The following is an 18738-nucleotide window of genomic DNA, read 5'->3' on the forward strand; positions in this document are numbered from 1 at the left end:
ACTATATTGGTTAATTGAATAGAAGACTTTTAAATAGGATTTAAAACTCTTTTTATGGAACTTTTCCCAATGATGATGATCCAAAAACCTGCAGAAACCCTGTTTAAACATCACAAATACATATTTTTACATTTGTGCATTACATTTGAGAACTCAAAACTAAATAAGCCAGCTCAAGAAACAGGTAAATTGTTCTGCAGCCTGCCCCTTACACTGGGTTGGCTTTGTTTGAGCAGCAGAGAAAGGTTTTCCCAAAGCAGTCCCTGAGCGTCTGATCTCTAAAGCCGTAGATTAGTGGGCTGAGAAAGCGTGGTATAAGGATGAAACAGAAATAATTAAAAAAGGCGATATCCTCTGGTGGCCAGCTGACATGTGGCGCCATGATACTTTCAGTGATGGGAAGAGTGAAGGCCAACATGCACAGGAGCAGCTGAAAGCCGTGCAGCAACACAGTGTGCTTGGCTTTGCTGGCAGAAACCTTATCCTGTCTCATCTTTCTTGTTTTCAGCAGGATTGTTATGTATGTAAAGAGGATAACAACAGATACTACTGCAAAGAAGAGAATATTAACAGCAGCTTGGAACAATGCCTGGATTGGAGATGAGTTGATATAAATGGGTTTGCAGAGCACAGGTGTGGAGAGGATATCCACAGCAGGATCTCTTTCCCCAATAGAGTATTCAATCATAGGGAAAATAAAGCTGAGAAACCAAATGGACAGAATTATGATCCAGATACGGTCAGAGCGCCAGGCTGCTGGGCGCTGCAGTGGGTAGATGATCGCAACATAACGCTCCAGTGACATAGTGGCCAGGATTAAAGTTGTGTTCATGAATGTGGAAGTGGAAAGTAACAGCAGAGGAACACAGTAGACAGTAGGAAATGTTACCAGACACATGACCAAGAGGAAAAGGATCACAGAGGACAAGAGCTGGAGAGTGTCGTTAATCAGCATGTAGGCAAACAGGATATAACGGGAGGTGTCCAGGAAGTGCCTGTTAGTTGCAAAGATGCACAGCATGACAACAATGCAACAGAGGAAGACGCAGAAGAAAGGGATGACCACACACACCTTGATGATCACAGAGAGGCTTGTGTGTGACGTTGCATTGCCTGTTAATTCAGTCAGATTATGCATTCTGCAAATATGCACTATTAAGCAAACCTCTCTCGCAAACCTGTAAGAAAAAAAACCAACATTAAATCTGTGTACACAAAAAAAAGGACATCCTCAAAAAAACACAATGACAATTGAAAAGGAATAAGAATACAACATAGCTAAAGAGCAGGGTACTGTAAATAAGTAAATGCTGGATAATTAAAGTAAAACCTCACATTTGTAAATATACAATTATATACCCTTGGTATCCACCCATTTGAACATACTATTTATACTGTATTCAATACATATATAACCTTTAGAATACAATAGCTCTCCCCTCATCTAAGAATGTGTTCATCAGATTTCAGTTCACTTGATGATGAACAACATCTCTGAGATGTTCTTCCCTTATCTGAAGTGTTTGGCCCAGTTCACATCTCTTTGATTTATGCCAGATTCCTCCAGAGATGCATTATTTACATGCTATCGTCATACACCATGATGTTTGTCATTAACATATTTCAGTGCATGGGGACATAGGATCCTGTTGCAGTATTTGTTGAAGCAGTTAGTTTGTGAAAGCATTTATAAGTGGCTAATAAAAAAGAAAGAAAGTTATAAACTCAGAAAAACTTTATTTAATTGTTATGGTTTGGCTTGCATCTAATAATATAATATGATTGTTAAATTACACAGTTTATAGTAGAATGGAATCTTATAAGCAGGGGTGCACATAACTTTTTTACCCTGGTTCTCAAAGGAGAGCCCCATACTTTCCTTTCCCTGGCCACATCAACCAGCTCTGACTGGGGGATTCCAAGGCGCTCCCAGGTCAGCGAAGAGATATAATCCCTCCACCTGGTCCTAGGTCTACCCCTCGGTCTCCTCCCAGCTGGACGTGCCTGGAACACCTCCCTAGGGAGGCGCCCAGGTGGCATCCTTACTAGGTGCCCGAACCACCTCAACTGGCTCCTCTCGTCGCCAAGGAGGAGCGTTTCAACTCCGAGTCCCTCTCGGATGACTGAACTTCTCACCTTATCCCTAAGGGAGACGGCAGCCACCCTGCGGAGAAAACCCATCTCGGCCGCTTGTATCCGCAATCTCGTTCTTTCGGTCATGACCAGTGTTGTGCTAGTTACTGAAAACCAGTAACTAGTTACCATTACTAGTTACTTCATTTCAAAAGTAACGCAGTTACTTTACTAGTTACTTACACCAAAAAGTAATGCGTTTCTGTGAAAAGTAACGTTTTCGTTACTTAGAAAAATGGCTCCCATTAATGCCCTTATAGCCTTGCTTTCAGTACTGTTATTGCATTGGAGAATAATACAATCTGTTGATCAACTTGACATGCATTATATGCAATCTGGATTGCATCGATATTAGCTGGCTTTCCATTTTTGTATATTCTTTCTCCAGGCAGTTGGAAAAAGTTTTCCGTCCCATATGCCGTGTGCCGCCCGGACATGGTATCATGCTAACTAGCTCCCTGAAAGTGGGTGACTCCACTGTAGCAATAGCCTGCATGTGTTCTACAACATACCGTGCAATGGCTTTATCGACTTTTCCCTGGCTAGCAGTCCCTTGGTTAAAATCTAGCCGCTGTTGCGTAGGTGGAGGTGGAATGGCGTTGGCTGAGTCTCTGTGGTCTTAGCTACTAGCTTCGTCCCAGCATGTTGTTTTTGCAGATGTTTTAAGAGATTTGAATTACTGGTTTGGGCAGTAGATAGGATCTTTGACCCGCCAAGACACAACTTACATTTAACTAAAACGTTATTTTCTTTGTGCTCGACAAAAGTGAAATAGTGAGAATATCTCCAGGTGGAGAAACTAGACTTGAGCTCCGCCGCCGCCGCCGCGATGATAGTCTTGTTAGTAAACAACACAAACACGCCCACAGCGCGTCTCCGCATGTGACACAGGAAGTATCTAAGTACATTTACTCAATTACTGTACCAGTACTCATCTCTGTTCGCCTGGCTGTTGACTATTGTTGTGACAGAGTCATTCTTTTGTAGGGGCTCTGAGGCCCCCCTCTGCCTCCACGCGTCCTTTTGTGAATGGGTCAGATTAACAGAGGAAGAATTCACAGCAACCATTGGTAAGGTTATAACAAATATGCTGATTTAATGGTAAAAGATACAAATACAATATCATCACGAAGTAATCCGGATTACTCCGGCCCTGTCCTCCCGCTGGGGACTCTTACTTACTCGTCTTGGCAGCTGGAGGAAAGAGAACGGACACCAGGACTCAACAAGCTTTCATGCCAGAAAACAAACAGGAGGGGGTTGGGTCAGCTGGTCATCTTTTCAGTTCTTCTTTTACCATTTAAGGTAACACAGACACATTGGGTGTCCTGCACGGACCCTTCATAACATATACAGAGAACGCACACTCATTTCAGAGATCTGAGCTATCTTCAAATAAGGGCATTCTCCTGCTCACACTTTACTCTAAATAATGGTTTTTACTCCTCATATTTCCAACTCCCTATTATTATTGATACAAAGTAATTATATCGGGTGCGCTGCCAGAAGGGTGGCAGTGAAAGCGGAGGGTCTCGACGGACCAGACCCGGGCGACAGAAGCTGGCTTTGGGGACGTGGAACGTCACCTCTCTGGGGGGGAAGGAGCCGGAGCTTGTGCGGGAGGTGGAGCGTTACCAGTTGGATCTGGTTGGGCTCACCTCTACGCACAGCGTCGGCTCTGGAACCTTACTTCTGGATAGGGGTTGGACTCTATTCTTCTCCGGAGTTGCTCAAGGTGTGAGGCGCCGGGCGGGTGTGGGGATACTCACAAGTCCCCGGTTAGGTGCTTCGTTGTTGGAGTTTACCCCAGTGGACGAGAGGGTCGCCTCCCTACGCCTGCGGGTTATGGGGGGGAAAACTCTGACTGTTGTGTGTGCTTATGCACCCAACAGCAGTTCAGAGTATACGGCCTTCTTGGAGACCCTGGAAAGAGTCCTGTATGGGGCTCCTGAAGGGGACTCTTTAATCTTGCTGGGAGACTTCAACGCACATGTGGGCAATGATGGAGACACTTGGAGGGGCGTGATTGGGAGGAACGGCCCCCCCTGATCTGAACCGGAGTGGTGGTTTGTTACTGGACTTCTGTGCTAGTCATGGATTGGCCATAACAAACACCATGTTCGAACATAAGGATGCTCATAAGTGTACGTGGTACCAGAGCACCCTAGGCAGAAGGTCCATGATCGATTTCGTTATCGTATCATCGGACCTGAGGCCGTATGTTTTGGACACTCGGGTAAAGAGAGGGGCGGAGTTGTCAACTGATCACCATCTGGTGGTGAGTTGGGTCGAGTGGCGGGGGAAGCCTCTGGATAGACCTGGTAAGCCCAAACGTGTAGTTCGGGTGAACTGGGAACGTCTGGAGGAGGCCCAAGTTCAGGAGGCCTTCAACTCACACCTCCGGCGGAGCTTTTCGGGCATTCCTGTGGAGGTTGGGGACATTGAACCAGAGTGGTCGGTGTTCAAAGCCTCTATTGCCGAAGCCGCGGCGGGGAGCTGTGGTCTCAAGGTCCTAGGTGCCTCAAGTGGCGGTAACCCTCGAACCTCCTGGTGGACACCGGTGGTCAGGGAAGCCGTCCGACTGAAGAAGGAGGCCTTCAGGGATTTGTTATCCCGGGGGACTCCCGAGGCAGTTGCAAGGTACCGACAGGCCCGAAGGGCAGCAGCCTCATCCGTGGCCGAGGCAAAGCAGCGGGTGTGGGAGAAGTTCGGAGAAGACATGGAGAAGGACTTTCGGGCGGCACCAAAGTTGTTCTGGAAAACTGTCCGACACCTCAGGAGGGGGGAAGCAGGGAACCATCCAAGCTGTGTACAGTAAGGATGGGACGTTGTTGACCTCAACTGATGGAGTGTTAGGGCGTTGGAAGGAACACTTTGAGGAACTCCTGAACCCGACAACTCCGCCCTCTATGTTAGAGGCAGAGCTGGAGTATGACGGGGGATCAACACCAATCTCCCGGGGGGAGGTCACTGAGGTCGTCAAACAACTCCACAGTGGCAAAGCCCCGGGGGTGGATGAGATCCGCCCGGAAATGCTGAAGGCTCTGGGTGTTGAGGGACTGTCATGGTTGACACGTCTCATCAACGTTGCGTGGAAGTCGGAAACAGTACCGAAGGAGTGGCAGACCGGGGTGGTGGTTCCCCTATTTAAAAAGGGGGATCAGAGGGTGTGTGCCAATTACAGAGGCATCACACTACTCAGCCTCCCCGGGAAAGTTTACTCTAAGGTACTCGAAAGGAGGGTCAGGCCGATTGTCGAACATCAGATTGAGGAGGAACAATGCGGATTCCGTCCTGGTCGTGGAACGACGGATCAGCTTTTTACTCTCGCAAGGATCCTGGAGGGGGCCTGGGAGTACGCTTATCCGGTCTACATGTGTTTTGTAGACTTGGAGAAGGCGTATGACCGAGTTCCCAGGGAGTTACTGTGGGAGGTGCTGCGGGAGTATGGGGTGAGGGGGTCTCTACTCAGGGCCATCCAATCTCTGTACTCCCAAAGCGAGAGCTGTGTCCGGGTCCTCGGCAGTAAGTCGGACCCATTTCCGGTGAGGGTTGGCCTCCGCCAGGGCTGCGCTTTGTCACCAATCCTGTTTGTAATATACATGGATCGGATTTCGAGGCGTAGTCATGGGGGAGGGGGTCTGCAGTTCGGTGGACTAAGGATTGCACCACTGCTTTTTGCAGATGATGTGGTTCTGATGGCTTCATCGGTCTGCGACCTTCAGCACTCACTGGATCGGTTCGCAACCGAGTGTGAAGCGGCTGGGATGAGGATCAGCACCTCCAAATCTGAGGCCATGGTTCTCAGCAGGAAACCGATGGACTGTCCACTCCAGGTAGGGAATGAGTCCTTACCCCAAGTGAAGGAGTTCAAGTATCTCGGGGTCTTGTTCTCGAGTGAGGGAACAATGGAGCGTGAGATGGGCCGGAGAATCGGAGCAGCGGGAGCGGTACTGCAGTCGCTTTACCGCACCGTTGTGACGAAAAGGGAGCTGAGCCAGAAGGCAAAGCTCTCGGTCTTCCGGGCCATTTTCGTTCCTACCCTCACCTATGGTCATGAAGGATGGGTCATGACCGAAAGAACGAGATCGCGGATACAAGCGGCCGAGATGGGTTTTCTCCGCAGGGTGGCTGGTGTCTCCCTTAGGGATAAGGTGAGAAGTTCGGTCATCAGGGAGGGACTCGGAGTTGAGCCGCTCCTCCTTCGCGTCGAAAGGAGCCAGTTGAGGTGGTTCGGGCACCTAGTTAGGATGCCACCTGGGCGCCTCCCTAGGGAGGTGTTCCAGGCACGTCCAGCTGGGAAGAGACCAAGGGGTAGACCTAGGACCAGGTGGAGGGATTATATCTCTTCGCTGGCCTGGGAGCGCCTTGGGATCCCCCAGTCAGAGCTGGTTGATGTCGCCAGGGAAAAGAAAGTTTGGGGCTCTCTGCTGGAACTGCTACCCCCGCGACCCGACCACGGATAAGCGGGAGAAGATGGATGGATGGACAAAGTAATTAAACACACACATGTATGTTCTAGCTACTTGGCATTCTGTGTTTAGATAATAATGTGTCCTCTCCCCACATCCCCAGTCTCCTGTCATGCCAACCTGCTCCTTTATTTCACATAAGTAATTTAAACACATTTAAGCCAACTACTCACAAAGTTGTGGCAATTTAATACTCACAACATGAAAGAATCAAACAGAAAGAAATCAATAAAAACACAAGCATCAGTATAATTGAGCAGTTATGATACAGCCAGATGGCTACTGCAACATACACATACATCCTACTCTGCTACCTATCGCATATGTCTATATAAGGGTATTTCCTCTCTGTCTCCTTCTCCTGACAGGGAAGTTTTCACTTCTCTCTTTCCAGCTTCTTGTTCATATAAACTGCTACTATTAAATACAAAGTAATTAAGTACACACATGAATATTGTAGAGTTATATTTGTATTTATTCATGTTAGCAAACTATGGATAAGCTTAAAATGGGAATAATTTGGGTAAAACTGTGAGCTGGATTTGGGGCCTGTTGACATGTGTTTTTGAGGACAAAGGAAGATGGGGGAAGGTGAGAGCATGTCCTGATTTGCATTCAACTTAGATCTAGCTACAGTGTTTGTGATATTAAGAGAGGTCCCTTGGGTTTATCTGGTGGTCATCAATAGTAGCAGTTAAGTGAATACTGTTCAAACAATACCTGTGTTTGTGTTTTATATTGATTTCTCTGTTTTATCCTTTCATAAATGTAAGGACTACAAATGGCTATAAACATTCTGGGCTGGTTGGAGTAAACAGGGTTTTATTGCTCTGTGGGGGAGGTGTAGGTATGCAGGCCTTGAGACCTTTTGTTGTAAAGTGAGCCTGTTTGGTTTCCTGCTGGCCAGCGTTGCGTCTCCCAATGAGATGACCTGAAAAGATGACCAGCTGACCTAACACCAAACCCCTCCTTCTTACTCTGGTATATATCCGGTGGATCCCTGGCGTTCGGCCTCTCTTCACATGCTGCCCGAGCGGAAGGATCTCCGCAGCACGCGAACCAGGGCAGGAGTAAGCCGGCATTACTCCTTAAGCATTACAATATAACTGTAATATATCATGTTGTATTGTAATGATTGTATTGCATTGTCATATTGCCATTAAAGTAGATTATTGTTAACGGTTACTTTGTAGATATGGATTCCTTCCTGTATTATAACCAGCTTCATAGGAACGCGCGGAGATTTGAAAAGCGGACCAGATATCCCTTTTAATCTCCAACAAAATGGTGACCCGACGTCTAGATATAACGAAGCTGGGGAAGAATTCAGACGCTTTCAAACATCTCAGACAATCAGCAGGATTCTGCAACTCTGCAAATAAGGTAAGCAGACGATGAAAATCGCCTGTTTGTAATTGGATACAACTTTAGGATTGTCTGTAGGCGTTTCACAGTGTTTTTAAAGTTTAAATGGAATATACAATGCATATTTTACTATGTTAGGAAAGTTATATACAAAACGTAAACGTTGATCGACAGGTAGACGAAAGTCCTGCGTGACGTAAAATAGAGCAGTTTGGCGTGGATCTGCAGGTAGTTTATTCCTGAGTGGCGTGGAGATGGTGCAGTTTGTTTGAATGCGAGGTTTGATTCCTGCACGACAAAACCTGGAAACTCGATATATCAGATCGAGTCGCCGTTTAAAACTGGGGTTTAAATAACAGACCAATGCTAAAAGCTTAAAGCCAGAGGTCTGTTATATATTAAATCGAGGGAGAGCGTTTCCCTTTGTCTGGAAACTTCTGCTGCTGCCATCTAGTGGCTGAAAGGGGGTATCACACCCTTGAAACTTCTGCTGCCGCCATCTAGTGGCTGAAAGGGGGTATCACACCCTTGAAACTTCTGCTGCTGCCATCTAGTGGCTGAAAGGGGGTATCACACCCTTGCAACTTCTGCGAGCTTAGAGTTTAATCATTACATTGCTGGCCGGTATTGAAGACGGGAAGCACGTTCCCAGTATATTAATTATAACTGATTTTGGAAAACTGGTACAAAACAATAAGGGATTGAACATTTTTTACAACGACAGCACCAGGAGATGAGTAAACTCAAGAATCTGTAGAGTGTAAATACATTGTGCAAAACACATTTTACACTCGAACTGTTTGCAAATTTAGACAATATAAATAAATGTTCAGAAAGAAGACATAGGCCTACACTTGATTCAAATTTCATTACTGTGATCCGATTGGTGTGCTCTGCAGGTTTACTATTGTTCGAAGTAACAGTGGGATTTAAAATGAGAGAAGATATGGAGATGTTCTTTCATAGTGTGTGGAATATGTGATGCTGGAAACATGTAAGTATTTCGGAGTTGTGTTGGGTAAATATGTAACAATGGATGAAACAATTTTTGGAGTGAGTTTTTGTAATATCATTAGTAGACATTAATTATGTTGTTTAGATGGCATTTAACAACTAAGACAGATAGTATGATTAGAAAGAGACAGAGTGGAAAGGGTTGGATTTATTTAACATCAGTGGGCTAGACTTCTTATAGGTAATGTGTACCGGGACCTGGACTCCCCCTCTGAGTTAGAAAGGCTTTGATCCCGACCCTCCAAGCAGACAACGAGACCTAACCCAACAGGAGACTCCTCCTTCTCCATCGTACAGACAGAGAACCAGAGCTGAACCAACAACGACCACAGGCATCCAGAACCAAACCAGCATGCTGACAAAGAGGCAAACTCTCATCGGTCCCTCAAACAGGACATGAAGTTCCAAACTGCACCGCGAGATTTGGCACAATAGACATGAGAGCAGAATCCGCCCTCCATAAAAACAGCAGAGAGACTGTAAAGGAGGAGTGCAACAACAGTGGCATGATGGGGCTGCGGATGTGACTGGGCCAATGGCGGCCTACAAAAGTTACAGCGGATGGATTCAACAGCTGATGGACTGAAGAGAAGACAGAATCAGAGGAGTTGGCATGGTCGATTAGAAGTGAGGAGGCCGGGGTCACGGCTTGAGAAAACCAGGGGAGGAGGAAAGGAGAACGGGAATGAGTGAGTTACACATAAACACACTTATTCACGAAACGCACATTTAAATAACTTGAATTAACTTCATAAATACGTAAAGACAGAAAGATTTATTAATCATTTGGCAAATTAAAAATAGCAGTAAAGAGGAAAATATTAAAGTAAAATGATAATCATCCTAAAACACACTGACAGAGTAGAACCATATTCTTCAATATTTTCATCATGTTAACAAATCATTCTTTAAGAGATTTTTATTCACGTGTGAATGAAGTAGCGATCTCATTGGTTACAATATTGATCACCATTATAAGGATAGTTTTAGGAACCACTCTATAGGACAAATCTTTGTTTGTATTAATGGCTAGTGCCAAGCCAAATATTAAATTCCAATCTAAAGTGTTGATTTCGCCATTGTGGCATAGTTATTACCAGACTTCGGTTTTAAATCCTTGATAAAGGAGGGAGTAATTGTTGCATGTTCGGACACCCAAGGTTCCACACACTGCTAAAGAGTTTATCATTGTTTTTTAAGTAGACCAGAATTATAATGAGCTATGAAATGCAGAGCGACACAGATCCTAGTAATGTTTTGACTCAAGATAATAGTTATTGTAGACAAGTTTCTGAAATAGATCATTAGACATTTTAATACTAATTAGGTGTAAATGGATTGCAGTAGTAGTAGTACTCGAAGGAAGTGAGTTTTGTACCAAGTTTCAGGAAAAGTGGGAGGCAGAAGTCCCAATGACAAGTGAGAATCATCTTGAAAATGATAGTTGAAATCGTGACATATTTTTGTAGACAAAGGATACTGGCCTATGCTGAAATGTCAAAGTCTCTGCAGAGCACGACACATGGCCAAAAAAGACGGAGACCAACTGACCTTTGACCCTGACCGACAGTGTAACTTGACAAGGCACTGTGGATGACTGACTCTGGGGTGAACCTGACCAAACTTGACATGACAACCAGACAGTGTGAGTGTGAATGAATGCCGGCATGTGATCAGTGTAACTGCATGATTCTAAAACAATAACTAACCAAGCATGTTTTTGGACTAACATATTATTTTGGAGCTCCAAGGGAAACGAGAGGTTTCCTAAAAATTCCACAAAAAGGGGAAACCGCACATGTGATATTTTCCTCTCACATGAGTTGGCGGTTTGCAAATGTAAAACTACAATCTGAAGATTCTGTTTCTTTTAGGCCGGAAGGACGGAGAGGAACACTTCTTTTCACTGAAGTGTTCGCTGTGGAAATAATGATAATGATGTTCGTTATGTCCCTAACCAATTACCTGACAGTTTTTGTTCCCCTCCCATTACAGGGTTTTGTTACACATGATTTCATGTGTAAAAAGGGGGAGTGAGTATAATGTATAAATCTCAACATGGCTGTAAAATTCACAATTTAAATTTTTCTTTTAAGGATTGAGCATTGAATGTAATTAACCTGCTCCATATCTGGGGATAAGATACTGTTTGATGAAGGTTGAGATGTTTCTAAATATTGATTTGAATTATAGCAGGTAACAAAGAAGTAGTGGCCAAGGGGCTACTGTGAAACCGAAGAAGTTGACCTGTGATAATGAAACAATTTTTTAATATTTTAACAGACATTAGAGTAACTGAGGTTTGAAATGTAGAAAGAACATATTACAGTTAAAGCTAAAACATAGTAGTGTATTGAGACAGAATTTAATTTAGACAACATCATGTAACTAGCCTGGTAAAGAAGTAAAAGCCATATACTTTATTGTTTAGGTCATTATGGGGATATACATTTCATCTAAATTTATAATAGAAAGACATTTGATGACAGTTTGTTGGAATTCTGTATTCATTTTTTCAGCGTGATAATATCTAAGCACTGACAGGTAAAAGCAGTATCACCAGGAAATCATTCACTTTGTTAGTAACATGATTTTGGTTGTTTTTGAATCCATAACATTAGTGTGTTCCTTTACCAGAAACATTAGCAGTTCATATTATATTTGGATTTTAAATAGGATTTCATTTAAAAATAAACACGGATGCTTGTCAGAAATTCAGAGCTATTGAAAGATGTTATTTAGTTTACCTAAATATGTTGAGGTTCTTATTTAGTTGGCACAATCCAAGTATTAAGATTCTGAAGCTGCACTGGCAGATAGGAGGTCTACAATTAATTTGGAAAACCTGTTCACAGACGGCTGTTGTTTCAAGACACCCCACCAACAGGCTCCAAGTGGGTCAAAACAGCTGAGCGTAGGCTTGAGGGAGTTGTATCAGATTTCTCCAAACAGGTCGCTGGCGCCAAAAGGGGGACCCGAGAAGCACGAGGCCGACAGCAGAGTTCGTCTGGCTGAAAGTCATCAGGACAAAGTGGCTCAACCCCAGGCTCTCCGACCCCGACCGAGTGACCCAGCGGACCTCTTATGCCGTCTGCCTGGGAGAAAAAGGGGGACAGCTCGTACCACGGGAGCCAGTGTGCGGCGGGGAAACCACCTACTAGGACCAGGGGACGACATCAGGACGGACGTGGCCCTGGCAGACGTGGACTACTCAGAAGCAGCAGACTGGAGGAGCAGGACCCTGGAGACATCTCTACAGCATCGACCCGGAAGCCGCCATCAGCGGGCCGGAGGACGAGGAGGAGGAAGACATCTCTCTAGCAGGCAGCCCAGAAGCTGCTGTCAGCGGATTGACAAAGACACGGCAAGCCAGGACGGCACAGGGGACTTTTCGAGGCAGCAGAGGAGTCTACTTCGCTCTGATCAGTTCTACCCGTGAAGGGAAAGCTGCATCTCCCCCTCCCTATTAGCTGTCCTTGTGGGCTATTCCTCCGAGGGGGGGGGGCTGATGATTCTAGCACTCAGCTACCCCCTCATGGTTCCTTCACTGCCATGGAAAGTGGTGTTCTGTCTCCATGAAGGTTTCAAGTACTCTAAATACCAGCTTCGGATGGATTTACGGACACAGTAGAAAAGAATGACAGTGGGTATATTTCAAAATGCCTTGTCTAAGTTTATCTCTGGAGAAGGAGATAAAAAGGGGGATTTGTAGAGTTATATTTGTATTTATTCATGTTAGCAAACTATGGATAAGCTTAAAATGGGAATAATTTGGGTAAAACTGTGAGCTGGATTTGGGGCCTGTTGACATGTGTTTTTGAGGACAAAGGAAGATGGGGGAAGGTGAGAGCATGTCCTGATTTGCATTCAACTTAGATCTAGCTACAGTGTTTGTGATATTAAGAGAGGTCCCTTGGGTTTCTCTGGTGGTCATCAATAGTAGCAGTTAAGTGAATACTGTTCAAACAATACCTGTGTTTGTGTTTTATATTGATTTCTCTGTTTTATCCTTTCATAAATGTAAGGACTACAAATGGCTATAAACATTCTGGGCTGGTTGGAGTAAACAGGGTTTTATTGCTCTGTGGGGGAGGTGTAGGTATGCAGGCCTTGAGACCTTTTGTTGTAAAGTGAGCCTGTTTGGTTTCCTGCTGGCCAGCGTTGCGTCTCCCAATGAGATGACCTGAAAAGATGACCAGCTGACCTAACACCAAACCCCTCCTTCTTACTCTGTTATATATCCGGTGGATCCCTGGCGTTCGGCCTCTCTTCACATGCTGCCCGAGCGGAAGGATCTCCGCAGCACGCGAACCAGGGCAGGAGTAAGCCGGCATTACTCCTTAAGCATTACAATATAACTGTAATATATCATGTTGTATTGTAATGATTGTATTGCATTGTCATATTGCCATTAAAGTAGATTATTGTTAACGGTTACTTTGTAGATATGGATTCCTTCCTGTATTATAACCAGCTTCATAGGAACGCGCGGAGATTTGAAAAGCGGATCAGATATCCCTTTAAATCTCCAACAATATATAAAAACGCACTTCTTGGGGACATTAAAATGAATATACCAAAAATTACACTGTATTAAACTTCCTGCTATAATATATTAATTTAATTATCTTCACTATATAAAAAAAACTAACGCAGTAACAGAGTAACGCACCATGTAGTAACGGTAACACAGTTACTGAATTAAAAAAGTAATGCATTAGAGTACTAGTTACTGCCAAAAATAACGGCGTTACAGTTACTTTGTAACGCGTTAGTCCCAACACTGGTCATGAGCCATCCTTCATGAACATAGGTGTGGTAAAGCGACTGCAGTACCGCTCCCGCTGCTCAGATTTTCCAGCCCATCTCTCGCTCCATTGTTCCCTCACTCGAGAACAGGACCCCGAGATACTTGAACTCCTTCACTTGGGGTAAGGACTCATTCCCTACTTGGAGTGGACAGTCCATCGGTTTCCTGCTGAGAACCATGGCCTCAGATTTGGAGGTGCTGATCCTCATCCCAGTTGCTTCACACTCGGATGCAAACCGATCCAGTGAGTGCTGAAGGTTGCAGAACGATGAAGCCATTAGAACTACATCATCTGCAAAAAGCAGTGGTACAATCCTTAGACCACCGAACTGCAGACCCCCTCCCCCATGACTTCGCCTCGAAATCCTAACCTTGAATATTACAAACAGGATTGGTGACAAAGCGCAGCCCTGGCGGAGGCCAACCCTCACCGGAAATAGGTCCGACTTACTGCAGAGGACCTGGACACAGCTCTCGCTTTGGGAGTACAGAGATTGGATGGCCCTGAGTCGAGACCCCCTCACCCCATACTCCTGCAGCACCTCCCACAGTAACTCCCTGGGAACCCGGTCATACGCCTTCTCCAAATCTACAAATAAGTGTACTCCCAGGCCCCCTCCAGGATCCTTGCGAGAGTAAAAAGCTGATCCAACGTTCCACGACCAGGATGGAATCCGCATTGTTCCTCCTCAATCTGAGGTTCGACAATCGACCTGACCCTCCTTTCGAGTACCTTAGAGTAAACTTTCCCGTGAAGGCTGAGTAGTGTGATGCCTCTATAATTGGCACACACCCTCTGATCCACCTTTTTGAAAAGGGGAACCACCACCCTGGTCTGCCACTCCTTCGGTACTGTTTCCTACTTCCACGCAACGTTGATGAGACGTGTCAACCATGACAGTCCCTCAACACCTAGAGCCTTCAGAATTTCTGGGCGGTTCTCATCCACCCCCAGGGCTTTGCCACTGTGGGGTTGTTTTACTACCTCAGTGACCTCCCCCCGGGAGATTGGTGTTGATCCCCCGTCATACTCCAGCTCTGCCTCTACCATAGAGGGCGGAGTTGTCGGGTTCAGGAGTTCCTCAAAGTGTTCCTTCCAACGCTCTAACACTCCATCAGTTGAGGTCAACAGCGTCCCATCCTTACTGTACACAGCTTGGATGGTTCCCTGCTTCCCCCCTCCTGAGGTGAAAACTTTTGTCACGTAGTGATCATCTTTCAATAGAACATCTTTGATAATGTCTTCTGGCCAATCAGAATCAAGATAACGGCGTCGTGTTGTTGCAGGAAGTCCCAAGGGAGAATACTTTTGCTGTAGTACATCTCTATATACATCGATACAACATTACGTGTTGATAGAAATCAACACGTAATGAAATAAGACCCCACGGTTTGATGTGTTGGCTGTCTTTCATTTTGACACACAATGGGGGCTATATCCACCCTTATCCACAATGTAAAGTAGCCTAATTCACACAGCCTCTTCTCTCTTCAGTGAGGAGCAGCAGGTTCAGCTTTCAGAACAAAGTAACAAAAAACTAAAATGGCATTCATTTTTTTAAATATGTTGTGTAGTAATAGATGTATTTATTTTTCTTCTCAAGAGTACCAGAATGTGTATTTTATGTTAGTATTTCAAAAAATCTCCTGGGGGAGAATCCCCCCAGACCCCCCTGCAGGGGTTGGGTTTTCAGCATGTCAACTCTTTCACTTGTGGGGAAATTGTAGGATTGGCTCCAAGTCGCCCTTTTGATTTACTACAAATGTGCCTTTTTATTTCATACAGTTCAATTTGGATTGAGACAGGGAAATATTCGAAACCTCACGCGTGGCGTTTCACTGTCAAGGGGGGCGATATAGCGTGTAGGCCTATGTAATTACATCGCAAATACTGACTTGATCCCCACCACTGTATGGGTTAGCCCTACCACAGATTACCCAACAAAAATACTCTGGCGCCGCCACTGTCTGCGACAGGTTCTGCAGCAATGACTGGGTGAAGGCAAGGGTCCAGGGTCGGCAGGGTGGGGGTTTGTGTAGGTGCCGTCATCAAGCAACGGCGTCGGTCACTGTCTCGGTTGTCTGTGTTATAATGGTGTGGGTCACACGACAGTTTGTCTGGGGTGGCCGCCTACACATCTGAACGACCTGTCCATCTGGAAAAGTGAGTCTACCAGGGTAGGATTTTCACCGGCGGCCATGACGGCATGGCCGGTGAAAATTTAAGTGTAAATACACATGTAAATTTTACCGTGATTTAATTGTAATACACGTTTCAAAATGATGCCGAAGTAACTAAATACTGATAACGGTTAGTAAAAACCATGATTTGACAAGTGAGCACGCAAGATGGCAGGCGAAAAACTTTTAAAATGCGTGTTCTCTGAATGGAGCGATCTCCATTCGATCAGATCAGGCTAAACTAACCTGTATCTGCTCCGTCCAAACTCACAACAACGTCCTAAAGACAGAAGCAGGAGCTCCAACAAGCCGTTTATGACAGAGAGTGAATACACATACTATACAGAGATGCTGTATGAGAAACCAATGTGAGTTTAGAAAATTGCACAATATAAATATATTCTAGTATACCTCAACAATGGAATTATGATCAGTAGAAATGGCCATGACATGGGACCTTTAATGCATTAGATATTAAGTTTGGAGTCAGTGCGACACCTGCAGGTGAATGACATGCATAACAACCAAACTGCCATTAACAAGCTGCAGATTAATTAATTGTGGTGAATATTTTTTAATAATCATAACATATTATTAATATATATATAAATAGTTTTAAATGAAATGTATATGGTGTGTACTCCAAAGTCACAAATACATAGGCCAACAAAGGATTCACAAGTGACCACTTTAATATTTTCCTACAAAAAAATGGATTTAGTTTTCTCATAGCATATTATTATAAACCTAGTGATATGTATGCACCACAATGCAAATATCTTAATACATTGTTTATTCTTTTCTTATGGAATGAAAATATTGAGTTAGTACAAAACATTATTTTAACATACTTTAATGATACATTCAGGTGTAATTTGCACATTTGGGAAAGCAGTTTTCAGGGTTAAACTTTGTATTTCCTATTATTTTGATATGGATAATGTCACCACCATGGAAATATTTTTGAAATATACATGAGGGCTGACACACAATGACATTTTTCTTATTTGTATACAGTATGTATTCAAACTAAAGTTTTTCACCTGCGACATGACTCTGATTTCTTCATGCAGTGTACTATTCTGCACGGAAATGTTATATTTTTGTGATTTTATGACTTTAAATATCTGTATAACAGTTTACTCCCTACAGAATGCCTGAACCATTAGCTAACATGCAACCAACCACACACACAGTCCTGCATGCTCAGTGCTGCATGCTCATGAAAGATAAGAGATTGAATACCAGCAGCAGATGCCAGACTTTATGTAAGATATCTAAAATTCAGTCAATTTAATTCTCTTTTCTGATGCAGCTGGCACAAAAACAGTCAGTGCCTGGTTTATGTTTAACAGCAGTCAATCTATAACCAGCTGTTGATCTTGTCACCAAAAGTGCCAAGGTTTCTGCAATGTTTGCTTTTTAGAGGTTACCAGAGGTTAATTTCCCAGATTTGTGTAAAATAATTTCTTATAATTAATTAAATTAATGTGACTTGGATACAGAACATTAGTATAAAATGGATGAATGGATTTATCAGACTTTGAAAAGAGTAATTCATTCAAATGTATTGAAGTTTCTGAAAAAATCAGCACTTGCACAACTTCTCAAAAGTATTGTTAATTACTATATTGGTTAATTGAATAGAAGACTTTTAAATAGGATTTAAAACTCTTTTTATGGAACTTTTCCCAATGATGATGATCCAAAAACCTGCAGAAACCCTGTTTAAACATCACAAATACATATTTTTACATTTGTGCATTACATTTGAGAACTCAAAACTAAATAAGCCAGCTCAAGAAACAGGTAAATTGTTCTGCAGCCTGCCCCTTACACTGGGTTGGCTTTGTTTGAGCAGCAGAGAAAGGTTTTCCCAAAGCAGTCCCTGAGCGTCTGATCTCTAAAGCCGTAGATTAGTGGGCTGAGAAAGCGTGGTATAAGGATGAAAAAGAAATAAATAAAAAAGGCGATATCCTCTTGTGGCCAGCTGACATGTGGCGCCATGATACTTTCAGTGATGGGAAGAGTGAAGGCCAACATGCACAGGAGCAGCTGAAAGCCGTGCAGCAGCACAGTGTGCTTGGCTTTGCTGGCAGAAACCTTATCCTGTCTCATCTTTCTTGTTTTCAGCAGGATTGTTATGTATGTAAAGAGGATAACAACAGATACTACTACAAAGAAGAGAATATTAACAGCAGCTTGGAACAATGCCTGGATTGGAGATGAGTTGATATAAATGGGTTTGCAGAGCACAGGTGTGGAGAGGATATCCACAGCAGGATCTCTTTCCCCAATAGAGTATTCAATCATAGGGAAAATAAAGCTGAGAAACCAAATGGACAGAATTATGATCCAGATACGGTCAGAGCGCCAGGCTGCTGGGCGCTGCAGTGGGTAGATGATCGCAACATAACGCTCCAGTGACATAGTGGCCAGGATTAAAGTTGTGTTCATGAATGTGGAAGTGGAAAGTAACAGCAGAGGAACACAGTAGACAGTAGGAAATGTTACCAGACACTTGACCAAGAGGAAAAGGATCACAGAGGACAAGAGCTGGAGAGTGTCGTTAATCAGCATGTAGGCAAACAGGATATAACGGGAGGTGTCCAGGAAGTGCCTGTTAGTTGCAAAGATGCATAGCATGACAACAATGCAACAGAGGAAGACGCAGAAGAAAGGGATGACCACACACACCTTGATGATCACAGAGAGGCTTGTGTGTGACGTTGCATTGCCTGTTAATTCAGTCAGATTATGCAT

At 44.1% G+C, this 18738-nt stretch overlaps 2 protein-coding genes across 2 annotated transcripts; both read right to left on the bottom strand.

Annotated features, from left to right (window-relative positions):
- Positions 1–208: 208 nt before the first annotated feature.
- Positions 209–1138, bottom strand: LOC117540418 (odorant receptor 131-2-like). The gene has a single exon (XM_034207083.1). The coding sequence runs from the start codon at positions 1136–1138 to the stop codon at positions 209–211; it is 930 nt and encodes a 309-aa protein (XP_034062974.1).
- Positions 1139–17808: 16670 nt separating this feature from the next.
- On the bottom strand, positions 17809–18738 carry LOC117540419 (odorant receptor 131-2-like). The gene has a single exon (XM_034207084.1). The coding sequence runs from the start codon at positions 18736–18738 to the stop codon at positions 17809–17811; it is 930 nt and encodes a 309-aa protein (XP_034062975.1).

The sequence above is a fragment of the Gymnodraco acuticeps genome, unplaced genomic scaffold (genome assembly GCF_902827175.1).
Source record: "Gymnodraco acuticeps unplaced genomic scaffold, fGymAcu1.1, whole genome shotgun sequence".
NCBI classification, from domain to species: domain Eukaryota; kingdom Metazoa; phylum Chordata; class Actinopteri; order Perciformes; family Bathydraconidae; genus Gymnodraco; species Gymnodraco acuticeps.